Source organism: Xenopus laevis, chromosome 6L (genome assembly GCF_017654675.1).
Source record: "Xenopus laevis strain J_2021 chromosome 6L, Xenopus_laevis_v10.1, whole genome shotgun sequence".
Taxonomy (NCBI): Eukaryota; Metazoa; Chordata; class Amphibia; order Anura; family Pipidae; genus Xenopus; species Xenopus laevis.
In genome coordinates this window covers 17,881,573-17,897,894 of record NC_054381.1, presented here as the reverse complement: position 1 = coordinate 17,897,894, position 16,322 = coordinate 17,881,573, and the positions used below count along the sequence as shown (strand labels likewise).

The 16,322-nt window shown below is 39.8% G+C and overlaps 1 protein-coding gene across 4 annotated transcripts in view; it reads left to right on the top strand.

The window, feature by feature from the left end:
• Positions 1 to 15,697, top strand: part of larp4b.L (La ribonucleoprotein domain family member 4B L homeolog) — a 56,481-nt gene extending 40,784 nt beyond the window's left edge. For all 4 annotated transcript variants that reach the window (XM_018267159.2, XM_018267158.2, XM_041565810.1 and 1 more), the window contains 11 exons: positions 1,712 to 1,815; positions 1,933 to 2,043; positions 3,570 to 3,623; positions 4,626 to 4,835; positions 4,987 to 5,093; positions 6,328 to 6,579; positions 7,516 to 7,561; positions 7,784 to 7,948; positions 9,308 to 9,432; positions 10,970 to 11,078; positions 13,624 to 15,697. In XM_018267159.2, coding sequence (XP_018122648.1) covers positions 1,712 to 1,815; positions 1,933 to 2,043; positions 3,570 to 3,623; positions 4,626 to 4,835; positions 4,987 to 5,093; positions 6,328 to 6,579; positions 7,516 to 7,561; positions 7,784 to 7,948; positions 9,308 to 9,432; positions 10,970 to 11,078; positions 13,624 to 13,917 — 1,577 coding nt within the window. In that variant the 3' untranslated portion in view covers positions 13,918 to 15,697. The remainder of the gene's footprint in view (positions 1 to 1,711; positions 1,816 to 1,932; positions 2,044 to 3,569; positions 3,624 to 4,625; positions 4,836 to 4,986; positions 5,094 to 6,327; positions 6,580 to 7,515; positions 7,562 to 7,783; positions 7,949 to 9,307; positions 9,433 to 10,969; positions 11,079 to 13,623) is intronic.
• The last annotated feature ends 625 nt before the right edge of the window (positions 15,698 to 16,322 follow it).

Genomic DNA, 16,322 nt, shown 5'->3' with positions numbered 1-16,322 from the left:
ACGAATGCTGCTGAAGCGTCACCAGCGATCATTCCTCCGCATGAACATTTCATAGCGAACTTTCGCTAGCGTTTATTTCTGCCTAGCGAAACTTTATAAGCACTCTAACTCTTAGGTCAATTTGAATAGGGCGGGTACATATAGGTCATATATATGTCTTTATTAGAGATGTTGTTCAGATTGCTGGAAGTGGCCACAAAATGTTCAAGGAAGCAAAATAAAGAAAAAAAGAGATCCTCTATTGTCCTAAACACAAGCCCACCCTAAAACAAATGTGGCATGACTCTCAAATGGTTAAAGGAAAACTATACCCCCCAAACAATGTAGGTCTCTATTAAAAGATACTGAGTAAAACAGCTCATGTGTAAAACCCTGCTTCATGTAAATGAACCATTATCATAATAATATACTTTTTTTTAGTAGTATGTGCCATTGGGTAATCCTAAATAGAAAATTGCCATTTTAAAAAATAAGGGCCGCCCCCTGAGATCGTAAGATTCACTGTGCACACATACAAACCACATGTAAGGTCACATGAGCCAATTAACAGACAGAGTTCTGTCTTTTGCTTCCTCACTTCTTCCTGTTACAGTTAGTGTTGTAGTATTTCTGGTCAGGTGATCTCTGAGGCAGCACAGATAGAGTCCCGAAATGGTGGTTCAAGGCAAGAGATGTAAAAGGGCAATATCTATGTAAATATATATTCTAGTTTGGTAAGATTCTTTAATATGTCATTCAATTTGATATAAACTATCTGTTGCTTAAGTATTCATTTTGGGGGTATAGTTTTCCTTTAAAGAAAAATTTAAACAAAAAAAAAAAAATGTAACGGTTACAACCGTTAAACATAATCCCACTTTAAAATATGAAAAAAAAAACGCCAGTGTTTTGTAGGCATACAGGATATGATGTCACTGACAAGATTCATGAGGTATAACCTGGAGAAGGAAACTCTGGCAAAAAGGGGTGTATTACTGGAACATTTGCACTTTGATGAATTTGCGGAGTAACGATTGTTCACCTGCCAGGCGAAAAGCGCAAAACTTTGTTAGCACTAGCGCATTCTCCTCTTCGTCTGTTAGTAAATTGGTGATGTGCAACTTGAGCTTTGTTCTAATGTGTAAAGTTGGCCATACACACACAGATGTGACTGTACAAAACAAAGTTTCAAACAATATTCGGTGCATGTATGGCTGCAGAAGATTTGGATATCAGTCGTCTTGTCAGTTGTCAGAGATGGAAAACTTTGGTAAGAAATTTTGGTGCCTTTGAAGGCACCCGAACATCGATCAGAGGATACAGCTGAATAGTCGAAGGTGTAATTCTATTGTTTTTACCTGTTTATCCGACAGCAGATCTCTCTCCAATATGCCCACCTTGAGGTGAGCGATGTCAGGCTGATCCAATAGTGAGCTCTTGGGCCCAATGATCAGATCACAATGATGAGAATATGGGTGGTCAGTCCATGGACTGCATCAATGAACCTGGTCGATCAGGGGAAGCCCGTCAAAGGGTCCCGTAAACTGCCCAATAAACTGCCATTTTAATCTGTCGGCATCTTATATCGGCCCATGTATGGGGAGCTTAACTTTGTGCCATGTCAAATGTTCTTGTTATATTGCCCTATTTTATCATTTATTTATTTATTTTAATATTGCCATGTCAGTAAAGGGATTTCTTCTAATATTTTTGAAATTCACGTCCATTTTAGCTTTGCCTCTAGTGCAAGTGGACGAGAAAGGAGAGAAAGTCAGACCAAATCAGAATCGGTGCATTGTGATTCTACGGGAGGTTCCTGAATCTACTCCTATCGAAGTAAGAATGACCTTATTAATCATAGTCTTTGTTTCAAAGTCTGGTTTTTCACAAATTTTTTTCTACTGTTAGAAATGATGTTGCTTTTAACTTCTACCTAATTCTGCATTCTTTCAGGAGGTGGAAGCCCTCTTCAAAGGAGAGAATTTGCCTAAATTTATTAACTGTGAGTTTGCCTATAATGACAATTGGTTCATTACATTTGAATCAGAAGCTGATGCACAACAGGTAACTAACATTAAATGTAACAATACATCATTGACAAATACAAATTCTGCAGGCATAATACACACAAGCTGTTCCAAAAATGCATCTAGCATAGAGCCCACCTCTGATTTGCATCTCTAGCTGAAAATAAAAAGCTTCCCAATCAACCTGTCTACTGAAACTGGCTGTACATGGTTAGATTTGATTGGACAGTTTGGCTGATTTCAGTTACTGGCTGGGGATGTATAGCATGTTGGGGGGGGATGAATTTAGGCTGATAATCCTGTGAACCTGATGGAGATTTATTGTCAAGAGTGATAATACTCCATCCACTGGTCTGCTGAAAGGAAGCAAAGAGCTGCAGCTCCTGTCCACATCTTTCCGTGCATGAACTGTATCCATCCATTCTAAGATTGAATGCAAATGAGATATGATCCGAATGCTGGAGACCCTCCTATCGGGTAATCGCTCTTTCAGCAAAGGGTCTCTTATTTTCTAAATCTTCGATGACATATTCATCCTTTAAGTGAGTTTCCATTTGACTTAGATCATGCTACTGAGGTTTTCAGTGTCATTACTGTCATACGGTGATTCGACCAATCGTTTCAGTAGATGAGAACTAGGGACAGCTTGAAGGTGTTGATGAATAAAATAATCATTTGGGATAGTTTGTGTCTTTATGAATAAAATAAACACTTCCAGGCATCCTACTTGCTTTAGTTGAAGCCTTTTGCACTTAAAGGAATTGTTCAGTGTAACAATAAAAACTGGGTAAATAGAGAGGCTGTGCAAAATAAAAAATGTTTCTAATATAGTTTGTTAGCCAAAAATGTAATGTATAAAGGCTGGAGTGACTGGATGTGTAACATAATAGCCAGAACACTACTTCCTGCTTTTCAGCTCTCTTGGTTTCCACTGATTGGTTACCAGGCAGAAACCAATCCGTGACTTGAGGGGGGGCACATGGGTCATAACTGTTGCTTTTGAATCTGAGCTGAATGCTGAGGATCAATTGCAAACTCACTGCACAGTTATGTCCCATGTGGCCCCCCCTTATAGTCACTGACTAACTCAGAGTTAGAGAGCTGAAAAGCAGGAAGTAGTTTTCTGTTATGTTACACATCCAGTCACTCCTGAATTTATACATTACTTTTTTGGCTTTTAGTATGTTGTCAGTATGGAGTTCAGCGGCTTAGCATGGGCAAGGGGCTATGTCTGTGATGTTACTGTTCCTATAATGGGAAGGATTACTGGGAAGGGTACAGTTCCACCTAGTATTTGTCTAGTATTAATATAACTTCTGGCATTGGCAGGCAAATTAGCCTTCTCCAGGGAAATGTAGGTGTAAACAGGAGGCACACATTCTGCATATTTCTACAACTACTTGTGCAAACACGAATTCGGTTGTTCCTTGTTTAGTAAAGCTGTATCGAATACTCCCAATTCATTGCATCATCTTTGGCTGTTTCCTTGTGTTTGGTACTGTTGCTCCCCCCCCCTTACTTTCTGCCTTCGTCATTAACTGATCAACGTCTCTTCTGGTACAGGCTTACAGATACCTCAGAGAAGAGGTAAAAACATTTCAAGGGAAACCTATTAAGGTGAGTTAACAGAAGTATTTGCCTTGTAATTTGTTGAACGGGAAGTTGCAACAAGTGGTGTCTTCTTACACCCGGGCCAAGCAACAACAATAAGCTGGACTGGTGTATTTTATTAAGAAGAGCCGTACCAGCCTGGTGTATAGAAGGTCAACCATTTTAGTCCCTGGGGTAGAGTCCTGCGCGGGTCTATTTTTTGAAACCCGTACACGTATCTGCAATCCGCAACCCAGACTTGCATTCTTACCCTCTTGGACCCACGACCCGACCCGCAAGTACCTTATCCGTGACCCGCTGACTATTAAGAATCAGGAAGTGCTGTCGTAAACCGGAAGTGACATCATCAGAAGTAGGCTTGATCAGAAAACATTAGTAAAACGCTTTTGAGAAGACCCGCGGCCCGACCCGCAGAACCCCAACCCGCGTCTATACGTGCACCCAGAACTTCTTCCCGCAACCCACAGGGCACCGCAGGTTTTTGCGGGTACCCGACCCACTGCAGGACTCTACCCTGGGGGATGTCCTCAACAATTTTGCCAAACCCCACAAATTTTTTGCTTTTGTAATTTTTTAAAAAGGCCTTTAAACTTACTTTTAGAATGATGTAGACAGTGATATTCTGAAACAATGCTGCAGTTGGTCTTTAATTGAAAGTGACCTACCCCTTTATATAGGGCTTGTCTATAACAAGCCAGTCAGTAATGTTATTTTATTTTGTTTGTGAAGATTCTCATTCATCCAGGTCATGGTTTATCTGTAGAAAGAAGTCAAATCAACTGGACTTGCTTGTTTTTTGTTTTTTGAAGACGTTTCACCAGAATTCAGAATTGAGAAAGCCAGTTGGATGACTGGTGAAACGTCTTCAAGAATAAAAAAAAACACAGCAAGTCCAGTTGATTATTTGTACAGATATAGTGGAAACAGATTGTTTGTGGTATGCTTTCAGACCGTTCTTTATTAATGTGTTTCTAGAGCCAATCCAGTAATAACATTTTCCATCTGCAGGCGAGGATCAAAGCAAAGGCGATCGCTATCAATACATTTTTGCCAAAGAATGGTTATAGACCAGTGGACATGAACTTGTACACACAGCAGCGCTACACAACGTCCTTCTACATACCTCCAGTGTACAGCCCCCAACAGCAGTTTCCTCTCTACAGCTTAATTACACCTCAGACCTGGTCTACTGCACACAGCTACCTGGACCCTTCCTTGGTATGTGCCAAATCTTTATCTTTATTTTTCTCATTGAATGAATGCTGAAAATTGCACCATAGTACTTGGAAAAGCATATGTACTTGTTTTTATTTAATAGAGCTTAATATTAATAATAATCTGGTAAAATATAATTCCTTGCATTGTTTAGGTCACGCCTTTCCCTAATACCGGATTCATCAATGGGTTTACGTCTCCAACATTCAAGCCTGCCGCTTCTCCTCTAGCTACTCTTAGACCATATACACCAAGGAACAGGCAAGTAGCACTATTTTTTTTTTTTTTTTTTGGTATAACCTGATTTCTTTATGTATGTAGCACACCCTTGAGTGCACTGTGCATTTGTGGATTAGTGTGACCAAGTTAAACTGCCTGTAATGTGCCCAGAACCCCAGCGTACACATGCAACTCCCGGTACCTGGTGATAATTCAGTGCAGAAGGAGATTCAGTCAAGTTTTTTCTCAATAAAATAACCACTCACCCCACTGTATTCAGCCTCGGGTCTTGTATCTTGGCACCTTATTTGGTCCTCACTCACTGTATTCAGCCTGGGGTGTTGTTAACCGATCTGGTCCTCAACTCAGCCACTGTAGTCCCTACTCTAGTGGTTTACTTACCACGGGCTCCTAACCCAACTACTTATTCTCGTTGGAGCCACAGCTGCTCACTAGCTACTCTGTGCTGACTCTCACTCCTAGAGTGACTATTACCATATTCACTATCACTAAATAATTTTCTTATCTAGCTTTTCACTGGCAGACCTGGACCTGTAATACCTCCCAGTGAGGCAAGGTCCCAGGACAGACCTTGAGCACATGGAGCTAAACCCCTTTATACTTTAAACTACTGCCGCCTAGTGGACAAACCCTGTCTAGAGTAATCCCAGTGGACCCAGAAATGAGACATAGTTGCCTGTGTATACTAAGGGACCACCTATGTGTCCCAATACTAAGGGGAAAATGAGTAAAATACACTCAAATCTCAGGGTAGTGGAAGTATTTAATGGAAAAGTAAAATTTACACAGAGGGGAGGCATGCCAGTTAGCCTCCACAGAGGGAATATAATAACTAGTTTTAAACCTTTTGCTTATTACTTTGTGCACTTTGCCATCATCTTCAAGCATTTCCCAGAGATCCCTTGTTCCTGTCTAGGACCTTTGACATGTGCCTATTTATGTATATCATTTATAATTGGTGCCTAGAAATGAGTCAGGTCGCACAACTTTAAAATTGTCTGTTATCCAAAAACCATTTACTTTAGGTCTTGGACTGCAGCGTTAGGGCTTTATATGCTTATGGATCACCTTGGAAGATATTAAATATCTTGATTTTCTAATAGGGGCTACATTATAGTCAACATGCAATATACTGTCAGCCAGAATAACTGGAGAACAACGGAGAGTCAGAACAATAATTAGCAATTGCTGTAGAATAAAACCAGACTGATAATTGGCACAGAAAAACGTAAATATGTTTGTCTTTTCCCAATAGGAATCCTGGCAAATCACATCTACGACATACAATTCCAAGCACAGACCGAGGGCCAGCACTACTTGACGGGCCAACTATTTTCAACTTTACTACTGACCGCTTAATTAACGGGGTGCGTAGTGCGCCCACACGGCAACCGGGACAAAACAGAACGCGGATGCAGAATGCGTCGACTTTTGTAAAGCGGGATATTGGTACGGGCAGGGTGGAGCCCACAAATATTGATCCTTCACTTGGCCTTGGACGAGGGAGGTGAGTTTTACGACTCCTGAAAGAGTGTACTGAGAAAGAACTGACAAATGCTGCATGAAATGAATGTCTAATGTTGGTTTCTACAGCTGACTATAATCCATATAATCCATTGCTTAGAAGAAATGTGGGGGTTTCTTTCTCGGCAGGGGGCACTGCCATCCTTTATTGATTTATAGAAGGAAAGCTACCGAAGCAGTTTATTGCCAATAGATTAACCACAATAGTGCAAACTATAACACTATATTTATTCTGCAGAATGCTTTACAATATATGAGTAAACAGCTATAGAAGCTCTCTGTTTTTTTAAGATAGCAGCTGCCATATTAGCTTGTTGTGACCACTTCCTGCCTGAGTCTCTCCCTGCTCACTCATAGCTCTGGGCTCAGATTACAGCGGGGAGGGGGAGAGGAGCAAACTGAGCATGCTCAAGCCCAAGCCCTGGAGGTTTAACCTGAAAACAGGAAGTCTGATACAGAAGCCCATGAGTACACAACAGAAGGAAAGGAATGCCGTGTTTATTTTGACAGAGGACTCTAAGCAGCATTACTTTGAGAGTTTTTCTGGTGTATTTATATAGACCAGTGATGTGCGGGTTCATGCCGACCCCACACGCTTCTTTGCGGGTTGAGCTATTCTCCTGCTCTCCCCACCCGTCGCAGTCATGCTTTCTTACGACTTCCGGGTTCGTCTTTTATAGACGCTTCACCTGCTCGCCCCACCCCTTTTGTGTGTATGGTGCCGGTCTATAAAAGCAACCAGGAAGTGCGAATGCGGGCAGGCCAAGGGAAGGGTGGGTTAGGGTCGGGGAAATCACTGATATAGACCTTTCTGTTAAAGCTTACTTCGTTTTAACCTTTCCTTCTCCTTTAACATGCTAAACATTGAACATTCTTTCTTTCTTTCTTAAAGTAATGTACATTACATCTTTTATCACAGGAAAAATTCTTATGGCTACAGAAAGAAGAGGGAAGACAAGTTTTCGGTGAGTTTTTTTTTTTTTAGTTCTCTTTATCTGTGTTACTGATTAGTTGTACAGATATGGGACCTGTTATCCAGAATGCTCAGGACCTTGGGTTTTCCAGATAATGGATCTTTCCGTAGTTTAAATCTTCCTACCTCAAGTCTACTAGAAAATCATTTGAACATGAAATAAACCCAATAGGCTGTTTTTGCTTCCAATAAGGATTAATTATATCTTTTTCAGAGAGGTCCGACACAGTCCCCTCCACCTATGAAGCCGCCCTCTCCAAGCTTTGAATTGGGATTGTCTAGTTTCCCGCCTTTACCCGGTGCCGCTGGTAATTTAAAACCTGAAGACTTCTTTGAAAACAGAATGTCTAATATGGTGATCAGTACATCAAAAGAAAAGGTAAGTTATCATTCTGTGTCTTTTGAGCTGCCCAATGTTTTTGTGTGATCTGCTCATTGGACCAAGGCTAACGCCTTCAAATAAGAATCTGCCAATCCGCTGGCATTTGCTTTCCCCCATGTCTGCACCCAGGCCGATCTAGTGACTCTGGGTACATACACACAAGATTATGGTTATGATCAGAGGCCCCCCATGTGGTTGGAGCCTTAGTGCTTACTGATCCCATCTGTCCAATTTGGCCGAAGCTGACTACAGGTTTGGTGGTTTGGCAGTTAAAATTTTTGGCACTTGCACTTTCTCAAGCTGAATTCTCCTATTTGCATTCTGTATATTGGGTAAGGGGCAGATTTATCAAGGGTCAAAGAGAAATTTTTGAATTGTGAATTATCCAAACGCGATTTGAGTTTTAATTCGAATTTCAAAATTTATCATACTCTGGCCCTTTAAGAACTCAAATTAGACTATTCTCCAGCTCAAACCTGCCAAATTACCGTATAAGTCAATGGGAGACATCCAGAGACCAATTTGGGGATGTTTGCAGCCTTCCTGAGAAAAAAACTCGAATCAAGTTTTTGGTTTTTTTTTAAATTCAAATCAAGTCTTTTGAATTCGATTCGAGTTTTCTGGTCGATTCAATTAGTCCGAGCTGAGGAAATTAGATTTTAATAATAAATTTAATTGGTCGAATTTATGGGAGTAAAAAAACTTGTGTGAATTTGAAACTCAACCCTTGATAAATGTGCCTCTAAGTGTTAGAAAATGCACGGTAATGTCGAGAAATACATTTGCGTTCATACTAGTGTAGATGTTCGGAGTGCACTTAAAGGAAAACTATACCCCCAGAACAATGCAAGTCTCTATAAAAAAAATATTGCATAAAACAGCTCATATGTAAAACCCTGCTTCATGTAAATAAACCATTTTTTAATAATAATATAATTTTTTTAGCATTATGTACCATTGGGGTGATCATAAATAGAAAATTGCCATTTTAAAAAAAAAAAATAAGGGCCACCCCCTGGGATCGTACGATTCATGGTGCACACAAACCATACACGTTCAGTCACATGAGACAATAAACAGAGTTCTGTCTTTTGCTTCCACACTTCCTGTTACAGTTAGAGCTGCAGTATTTCTGGTCAGGTGATCTCTGAGGCAGCACACAGACCATCACAAAATTTTGCTTAAGTATTCATTTTGGGGGTGTAGTTTTTATTTAACCAGCACTTGGCTAATGCCCTGTTTCTTCAAAAATTACCCAATTGCCTTGTCTTGTGCAGCTTCTCGGCAATGATATTTGAATTTTATGCTTTTTGAAACACAAACATGTGCTCAATTCTTGCTGCTTCTTTCCTTTAGAACCTTAATGTGGATGCAAGTACAAACACTGTTCCTTCTGGAATCCCCCGGGAGCCACTGTTGCCTATTCCTGCTGCACTGCCAGTAACTTTCCAGAGCCCACCATCCCCATCACATTCTCCAGAGTAAGATTAAAATCTTTTGGGTTTTTTTCTTCAGTACATACAGCAAGTTAAAAGTTAAAGGACATGTAAAGGAAAAAAAATAAAATCCCATTTTTACTTTCTTTAATGAAGAAGAAATCTATCTCCAATATACATTAAAATATGTGTACCATTTTAATAAGAAACCTGACTGAATGCAGTGAAATTCTCCCTTCATTTACTGCTGTGGATAGGAATTGTCAGACGGCCCCTAACTGCTGAGCAGGGAAACAATCATACTTATGAACAGCAGTTGTAGCCCCCGCCTTACTTCCCAGCCATGCAGAACTCAAGCAGCTTTGTTTGTTTCCCTGTAGTGCAGTGGGCGACTGTGTAGAGATTTGTATTGGATTTTATTTTTAGCCTTTACATCCCCTTTACTGTTTCCAACTTCCACAATTATGGAGCCAGATTTAAACGGATAAACAAGAATTCTAGTCGGAGGATCATTTTGCTACAGCCACTGGTTCTGCAGAGTTGGAGAAAGTTTGTATTAAAAAAATACAAAAGCAATAAAATCCATATTCAATTTCATGACAACACTGGACCCAGTGCAGTCTGTATATTGTCATTATAAATCAGTCTTGCTGTATCGGTTTCTGTCTGATATTATATGACGTGCTGTTTTGATCATTTATGACAATCCCTAAGCAGCCCAGACCACACTGAGCATGTGCACAGTCTTAGTCTTGCAAAGATGTTTAACAAAGTTACAAGATGGTGACCCCCTGTAGCCAACTTTGAAAGCATAAATTATTTGTTTAATTAGGCTTGTGGTGCAGTAAGTTCGTGTTTGTTTAGTAAACAAAATACAGCATTTCTAGCCTTATTCTGTTTTACACTTTACTTCCCCTAAGTTCACATAAGAGCAATTGCACAAAAGGCAGTTTCAGGTGTTAACTTTGTTGTTTGCTATTGGTCTCCTGGGATGCGGAAAAACAAGAAATGTTCTCCCACATTAAAATGCAGGTTTATTTTTACTGGTTAAAGAGGTTGTTCACCTTTGAGTTAACTTTTAGTATGATGTAGAGATTAGTATTCTGAGACAATTTGCTATTAGGGTTGCCATCTTTTCTGGGGAAAAAAATACCGGCCTTTCTATATGTTTCTTTTTTCCCTATTAGTAACATTGGTGGCAATAACAATACATTTGTAGCCTTACAGAGCATTTGGTTTTTTTTTAGATGGGGTCAGTGACCCCCATTTGAAAGCTGGAAAGAGTCAGAAGAGCAAGGCAAATATTTGAAAAACTATAAATAAATAAAAAATCAAGGCAAACTGAAAAGTTGCTCAGAATTAGCCATTCTTTAACATACTAAATGTTAACCACCCCTTTAAAAGCAAACAAAGTGCTGTAACAACTGTTCTTCACTCCAGATGCCTCGTTGCTCAACCACACCGTAGCCAACCCCCCTAATACTGCCCAATTTGCTGTAATTAAAGGAAAAGTGGTTGTGCTAGCGTTTTGCGTTCTCCTTTGACCATGATACCTAATAATGATATGTATTTTTCAATGCAGTGAATTAAAGATGGTTGATGTACAGCAGAGAGAGTCTCCTACTATAGAAAGGATTTCTGCCACTCTAACCACTGCTAGCAAATCCGTTCAAGTCAATGGAGCTGCTACAGTAAGTATTTGTTCAACTGTGTAGTAATGCATGTTACTTCTAGTCTGTCAAACTTCATTGGATGTTTTCAGAATAAAAATATTTACGGTCTTGCTGGAGTATTAAAGGGTAGCTCAGTCAGTTTGTGTGTCCTATTATCCTTCCTTTTTCCACCACAAGTTTATGTAATGCCTAATACATATCAGTTTGACGTGAGGTCGGACACTAAATGTCAGGTTTTTTTTCAAATCGCATCAGTTAACAGTGCTACTCCAGCAGAATTCTGCACTGAATCCAGTTCTCAAAAGAGCAAACAGATTTTTATTATATTTAATTTTGAAATCTGACATGGGGCTAGACATATTGTCAATTTCCCAGGTGCCCCCAGTCATGTGCTCTAATAAACTGCAGTCACTCTTTACTGCTGTACTGCAAGTTGGAGTGATATCACCCCCCCCCCCCGCCAGCAGCCTAACAGAACAATGGGAAGGTAACCAGATAACAGCTCCCTAACACAAAATAACAGCTGCCTGGTAGATCTAAGAACAACACTCAATAGTAAAATCCAGGTCCCACTGAGACACATTCAGTTACATTGAGTAGGAGAAACAACAGCCTGCCAGAAAGCAGTTCCCTCCTAAAGTGCTGGCTCTTTCTGAAAGCACATGACCAGGCAAAATGAGCTGAGATGCACCTACACACCAATATTACAACTAAAAAATACACTTGCTGGTGCAGGAATGAAATTTTATATTGTAGAGTGAATTATTTGTAGTGTAAACAGTGTAATTTAGAAATAAAAACTACATCATAAAAATCATGACAGAATCCCTTTATTCACGTTATACTTCATTACATATTATGACTTTTTCATGCATACATGGGGACTTCCTGCTACTCATAGGTACTTTACTCCAAACAACACATTTTGCTTGTTTTGCTTTATTCCAAGGATTCCAGATATCCTCTCGGTATTAGAGACCATGTCCTACAAAACAAAGAAGGATCACAGTCCCTTTATTTGAAAGGTTCATTGATATTTAGGCTCATGGCACACTGGTGTCCTCTCCTTCAGCATTATTCAGTCTCTAGAGAAGCAGACAGGATCCATCTGTCTCCCGTCCTTGGCTCTAATCGAAACCACATACTGGGGTCAGCCAGTTAACTTTAACTAAAACTGCCTGTTACTGCTGGTGACATTTGGTTTAGAGCTGAAGCTAGTGGTTAGTGGAGTTGGACTCTTCTCTGCCAGATGAAGAACAACAGTGGAGATTAAAGGGCTGGTTCACCTTTAAATTAACTTTTTGCATGATATAGAGAGTGATATTCTGAGACAATTTGCTAATTGTCTTTTTATTCAGCAGTTCCAGCAATCTGGTCGCTATGGTCGAAATTCCCCTAGCAACCATGCATTGATTTGAATAAGAGGCTGAAATATTGATAGGAGAGGCCTGAATAGAAAGATGAGTAATAAAAAGTTAAAAAGTAATAAAAAGTTAATAATAATAAATGTGTAGCCTTACAGAGCATTTGTTTTTAGATGGGGTCAGTGATCCCCTTTTGAAAGCTGGAAATAGTCCTAAGAAAAAGGCAAATCATTAAAAAACTATAAAAACTAAGCAATGAAGACCAATTGGAAAGTTGCTTAGAATTGGCCATTCTATAACATAATAAAGTTTTCTGAAAGGTGAACCACCTCTTTAAAGGACCAGTAACATAAAAAAAATTAAAAAAAAAAAAATGTTGTACTTAACGAAAAAAAACCCACCAAGACACTTTTAACTTTAAATTCGTAAAGTCTTTATTAAGAAATAACTTACCGATTCTCCATTTGTGCTCCTCTTCAGAAACGGCGATAGGGTGACAATCCATCGTGCTGTGCTCCATTTCTACTCCCTGCCTTCTATAGGAGATAGCCAGGGAGGAGAAATCGAGCGCCGCATGATGGATCGTCACCCTGTCGCTGTTTCTGAAGAGGAGCGGAAGCAGAGAATCCGTAAGTTATTTCTTAATAAAGACTTTACGAATTTAAAGTTAAAAGTGTCTTTGTTGCTGGTCCTTTAAGGCTTAGTCTTAGTACTGTGTTGTCTGGAGAATTACCTGCTGGTTAAGCAACAAGGGGATAAATAAGTGCCTAGCTGGGATTAAGCTGTGTAAACACAAGCCATATAAATATATGAAATAAACATCTAAATTGAAAATGACTAAAGGTGGCCATACACTATTAGATCCGCTCGTTTGGCTGGGTCGCCAAATGAGCGGATCTTAACCCGATGCTCCCACTAACGGCTGGGCATATCGGCTGAATCCGAACGTTCGGCACTGGGGATGAACGATCGTATTATAATGCTGAGAAGGGTGCCAAACGGGTCGCAGGACCGAATCAGCCGTTGCGGTCCTGGATCGCAGAAAAAGTCAAACTTGAATTATCGATTTTTGGCCTATCGATGTCTATAGGACCGTGCCCGTGTATGGCCACCTTTAGAACACAGATGTACTCGTGCGGCTGCAGCTTCCCCTTAACATTTAATACCTAACAGCATTTTTTCCCTTTCGTTTTAAACAGGAATTAAGAAAACCCAGTTATGCAGAAATATGCCAGAGAACAAGCAAGGATGCAGCACCCACATTACAGCCTTCAAAGGATCCCAAGCAAAACTCGACCGTTTGCGTGAAAGAAGAAAAAAAGCTCGCTGACACACCGACGGAAAAGTCGAGGGAGAACCCACCTCCCAAATCTAACCCAGGGCGGCCCAAAGACCAGAGGAGACTATCAGGTCGCAGGTCTCCTCCTCCTCCTCCTCTGGCCATCGGAAAACGTGTGAATAAGGAACCCGGCAGCCCTCTGAAATCTCCTTAGTAAGACCATGGGCAGAAGGAGACCTAAGCATCACACCTTTATGGTTGTACCCCACTCAAGTACAATGAAATGAGCTGCTGGATTAGCATAGGTAGCAACGGGCGGATGAAAGGCTTCTTTCATTTCTCTCCCCATGCCTTGTAAACCCCAATGATTCAGGTTACACAATCACTTGCCAATATTCCCTATCAATATCACTTTGGTTGTTTGAGGGCTAGCATGACGACTGATATTCACGCCATAGACCAAATATATATATTTGTTTTGTTCAATATATACATTTTCTTTCATTAGTACATTAAATTCAGTGTACTGAAAGCTTCAGAAGGATTTTCTTTTTCTGTTTTTGCCCCATGCAAAAAAAATATTTAGCAAAAATGTATCCTTCTGCATTATTTTTATTTTTTTTTTATTGGTATTTCTGAAATTTTGGTTTTGTGATGGAGTGAATACCAACCGTCGATTGTTCCCAAAGAAGTTCCTTTAATTAATACAGCTACCATAACCTATCCAGCTTCACATTGTAAGTACAGGGATGCAATCAATTTTCAAAGCACATTGCTCTCAATTCAGAGAAGAGAGTGCTAGCACTGACGGCTGTAGTTCTCTTGCAAATTTCCATGTTTTCCTTCAAAAAAAAAAAAAAAAAAAAAACCACAGAAAAAAAACCCCATAGGTCATTTTTTTTTTTTTTTTTTGGAATCCAGTGGCAGCTGTGTACCTGTACATTGGCGGCTTACACCTCCCGAATTGCTGACACACCAGCATTTGGATTCACAAAACACGTGTGATAATGTTTAGAGGGTTCCTTCATCTAAGTGGGGTGGGGGTAGGAATGCCTGTCGACCCCGCCCCCACCCGGGGCAGGGTTACGGTTTTTATTACAAGACGTATTCAATTTAAAAAAAAAAAAAAAATTCTGAAGGACAAGGATGCACTAAATTTAGCACGTTTCTAATAAAGAAGAATATAAATTATTTTAGTTTTTGAAATGTGTTAAGAAAAAAAAAAAAAGTATTCGGGGGAAAAGCGGGGCGGATGTTTTCCCGCTACAGTTTATTCCACACATTTGTTTATTTAACCTGATAACCTACCGCCGCATCTACTTCGGGTAGTCCATAAGGTTAGAAAACTGTTATGATTTTTTTTTTTTTTTTGGTTTTCTTTTATGAAAAAAGAAATATTTCCATCCAATATTTAAAGACTTGAATTTTATTTAAACTTGAAAAAAAAATAATGACTTTGCCTTAACTTTTGTATAAGACAGCTTAGGTTTAATTAAGTCTGACCCCCTTAAGGGTTAGCATGAGTGAAATACAAACTTACTTGGTTTCAGTGTATATCTGTCACGGCTGACCCGAGTAATAACACTGTTGTACAGGAACTAGCAACAGTTTGTTTTTTGTAAAATACCTTCACCTTTTTTTTTTTTTTTTTGTCTGTTTTTTTTTTTTCTCCCCCTTTTCAGATTGTTAAAATGTAAATGCAAATAGTCGATACTGTATTAAATATGTGCACTTGAAAGTGTGTGCTTTGCTTGTACAGTTGTAAATAATCAGAACATATAAAGAGGAAAAAAAAAAAAAAGGTACCTTATGGGGAAAAAAATGCTAAAAAATTATTGTTGATATATTCTAAATGTTGCTGTTGAGCTGGATGTAGATAAAACTCAATGTTGTGGTTTGAATATTCATTTTTTTCTTTACTTTTTTTTTTGTTTTTTTAATCTTTGTGTGTGGAGCTGACTCGCCTGTTCACTGCAAAAAAAAAAAGGGAGATTTAGCAGAGTCTTATTTGGAAACACAAAAAAACCCTCATCTGTTTTGAATGACAATATTAACATAAAAGGACCTTTTTAGAAAACCTATGTAAATAGTGTTTGCTGGGAACCACTACCAATGGCACTAGTTCACAAAATTCATTTTGACACCACATAAAACCAAAAGGCTGACTAAAGGCCCCCAAACACGGGCCAACAGACCAAGTCGGCAGCTTATTGGCCCATGTGTGGGACCATCCGACGGGCTCTATGTTAATCGAGCAGGTTGAAAAATCGCGGCCGCATCTGTGCGTGTATGCAGTCCCGAGATCCTACCACCCGTTTCAGAATCATTGTGATCCAATCGTTGCGCCCTAGGGCCCACGATCTGATTAGCCCGATATCGCCCACTTCAATGTGGGCATATCAGGGAGAGATCCGCTCGTTTGGAGACATTGCCAAACTAGCGTGTCTCTGCGTCTATGGCCACCTTTAGGGCAAAGACACATGCTCCAATTTGGGGAGATTTTGTTTCCCGGCGTTAAATCGCCTCTTCTTCGGGGCGACTAATCTCCCCAAACTGCCTCCTGCTGGCTAGAATCTAAATCGCCGAAGGGAAGGAACTTCTAGCACTTCGTTTTCCAAA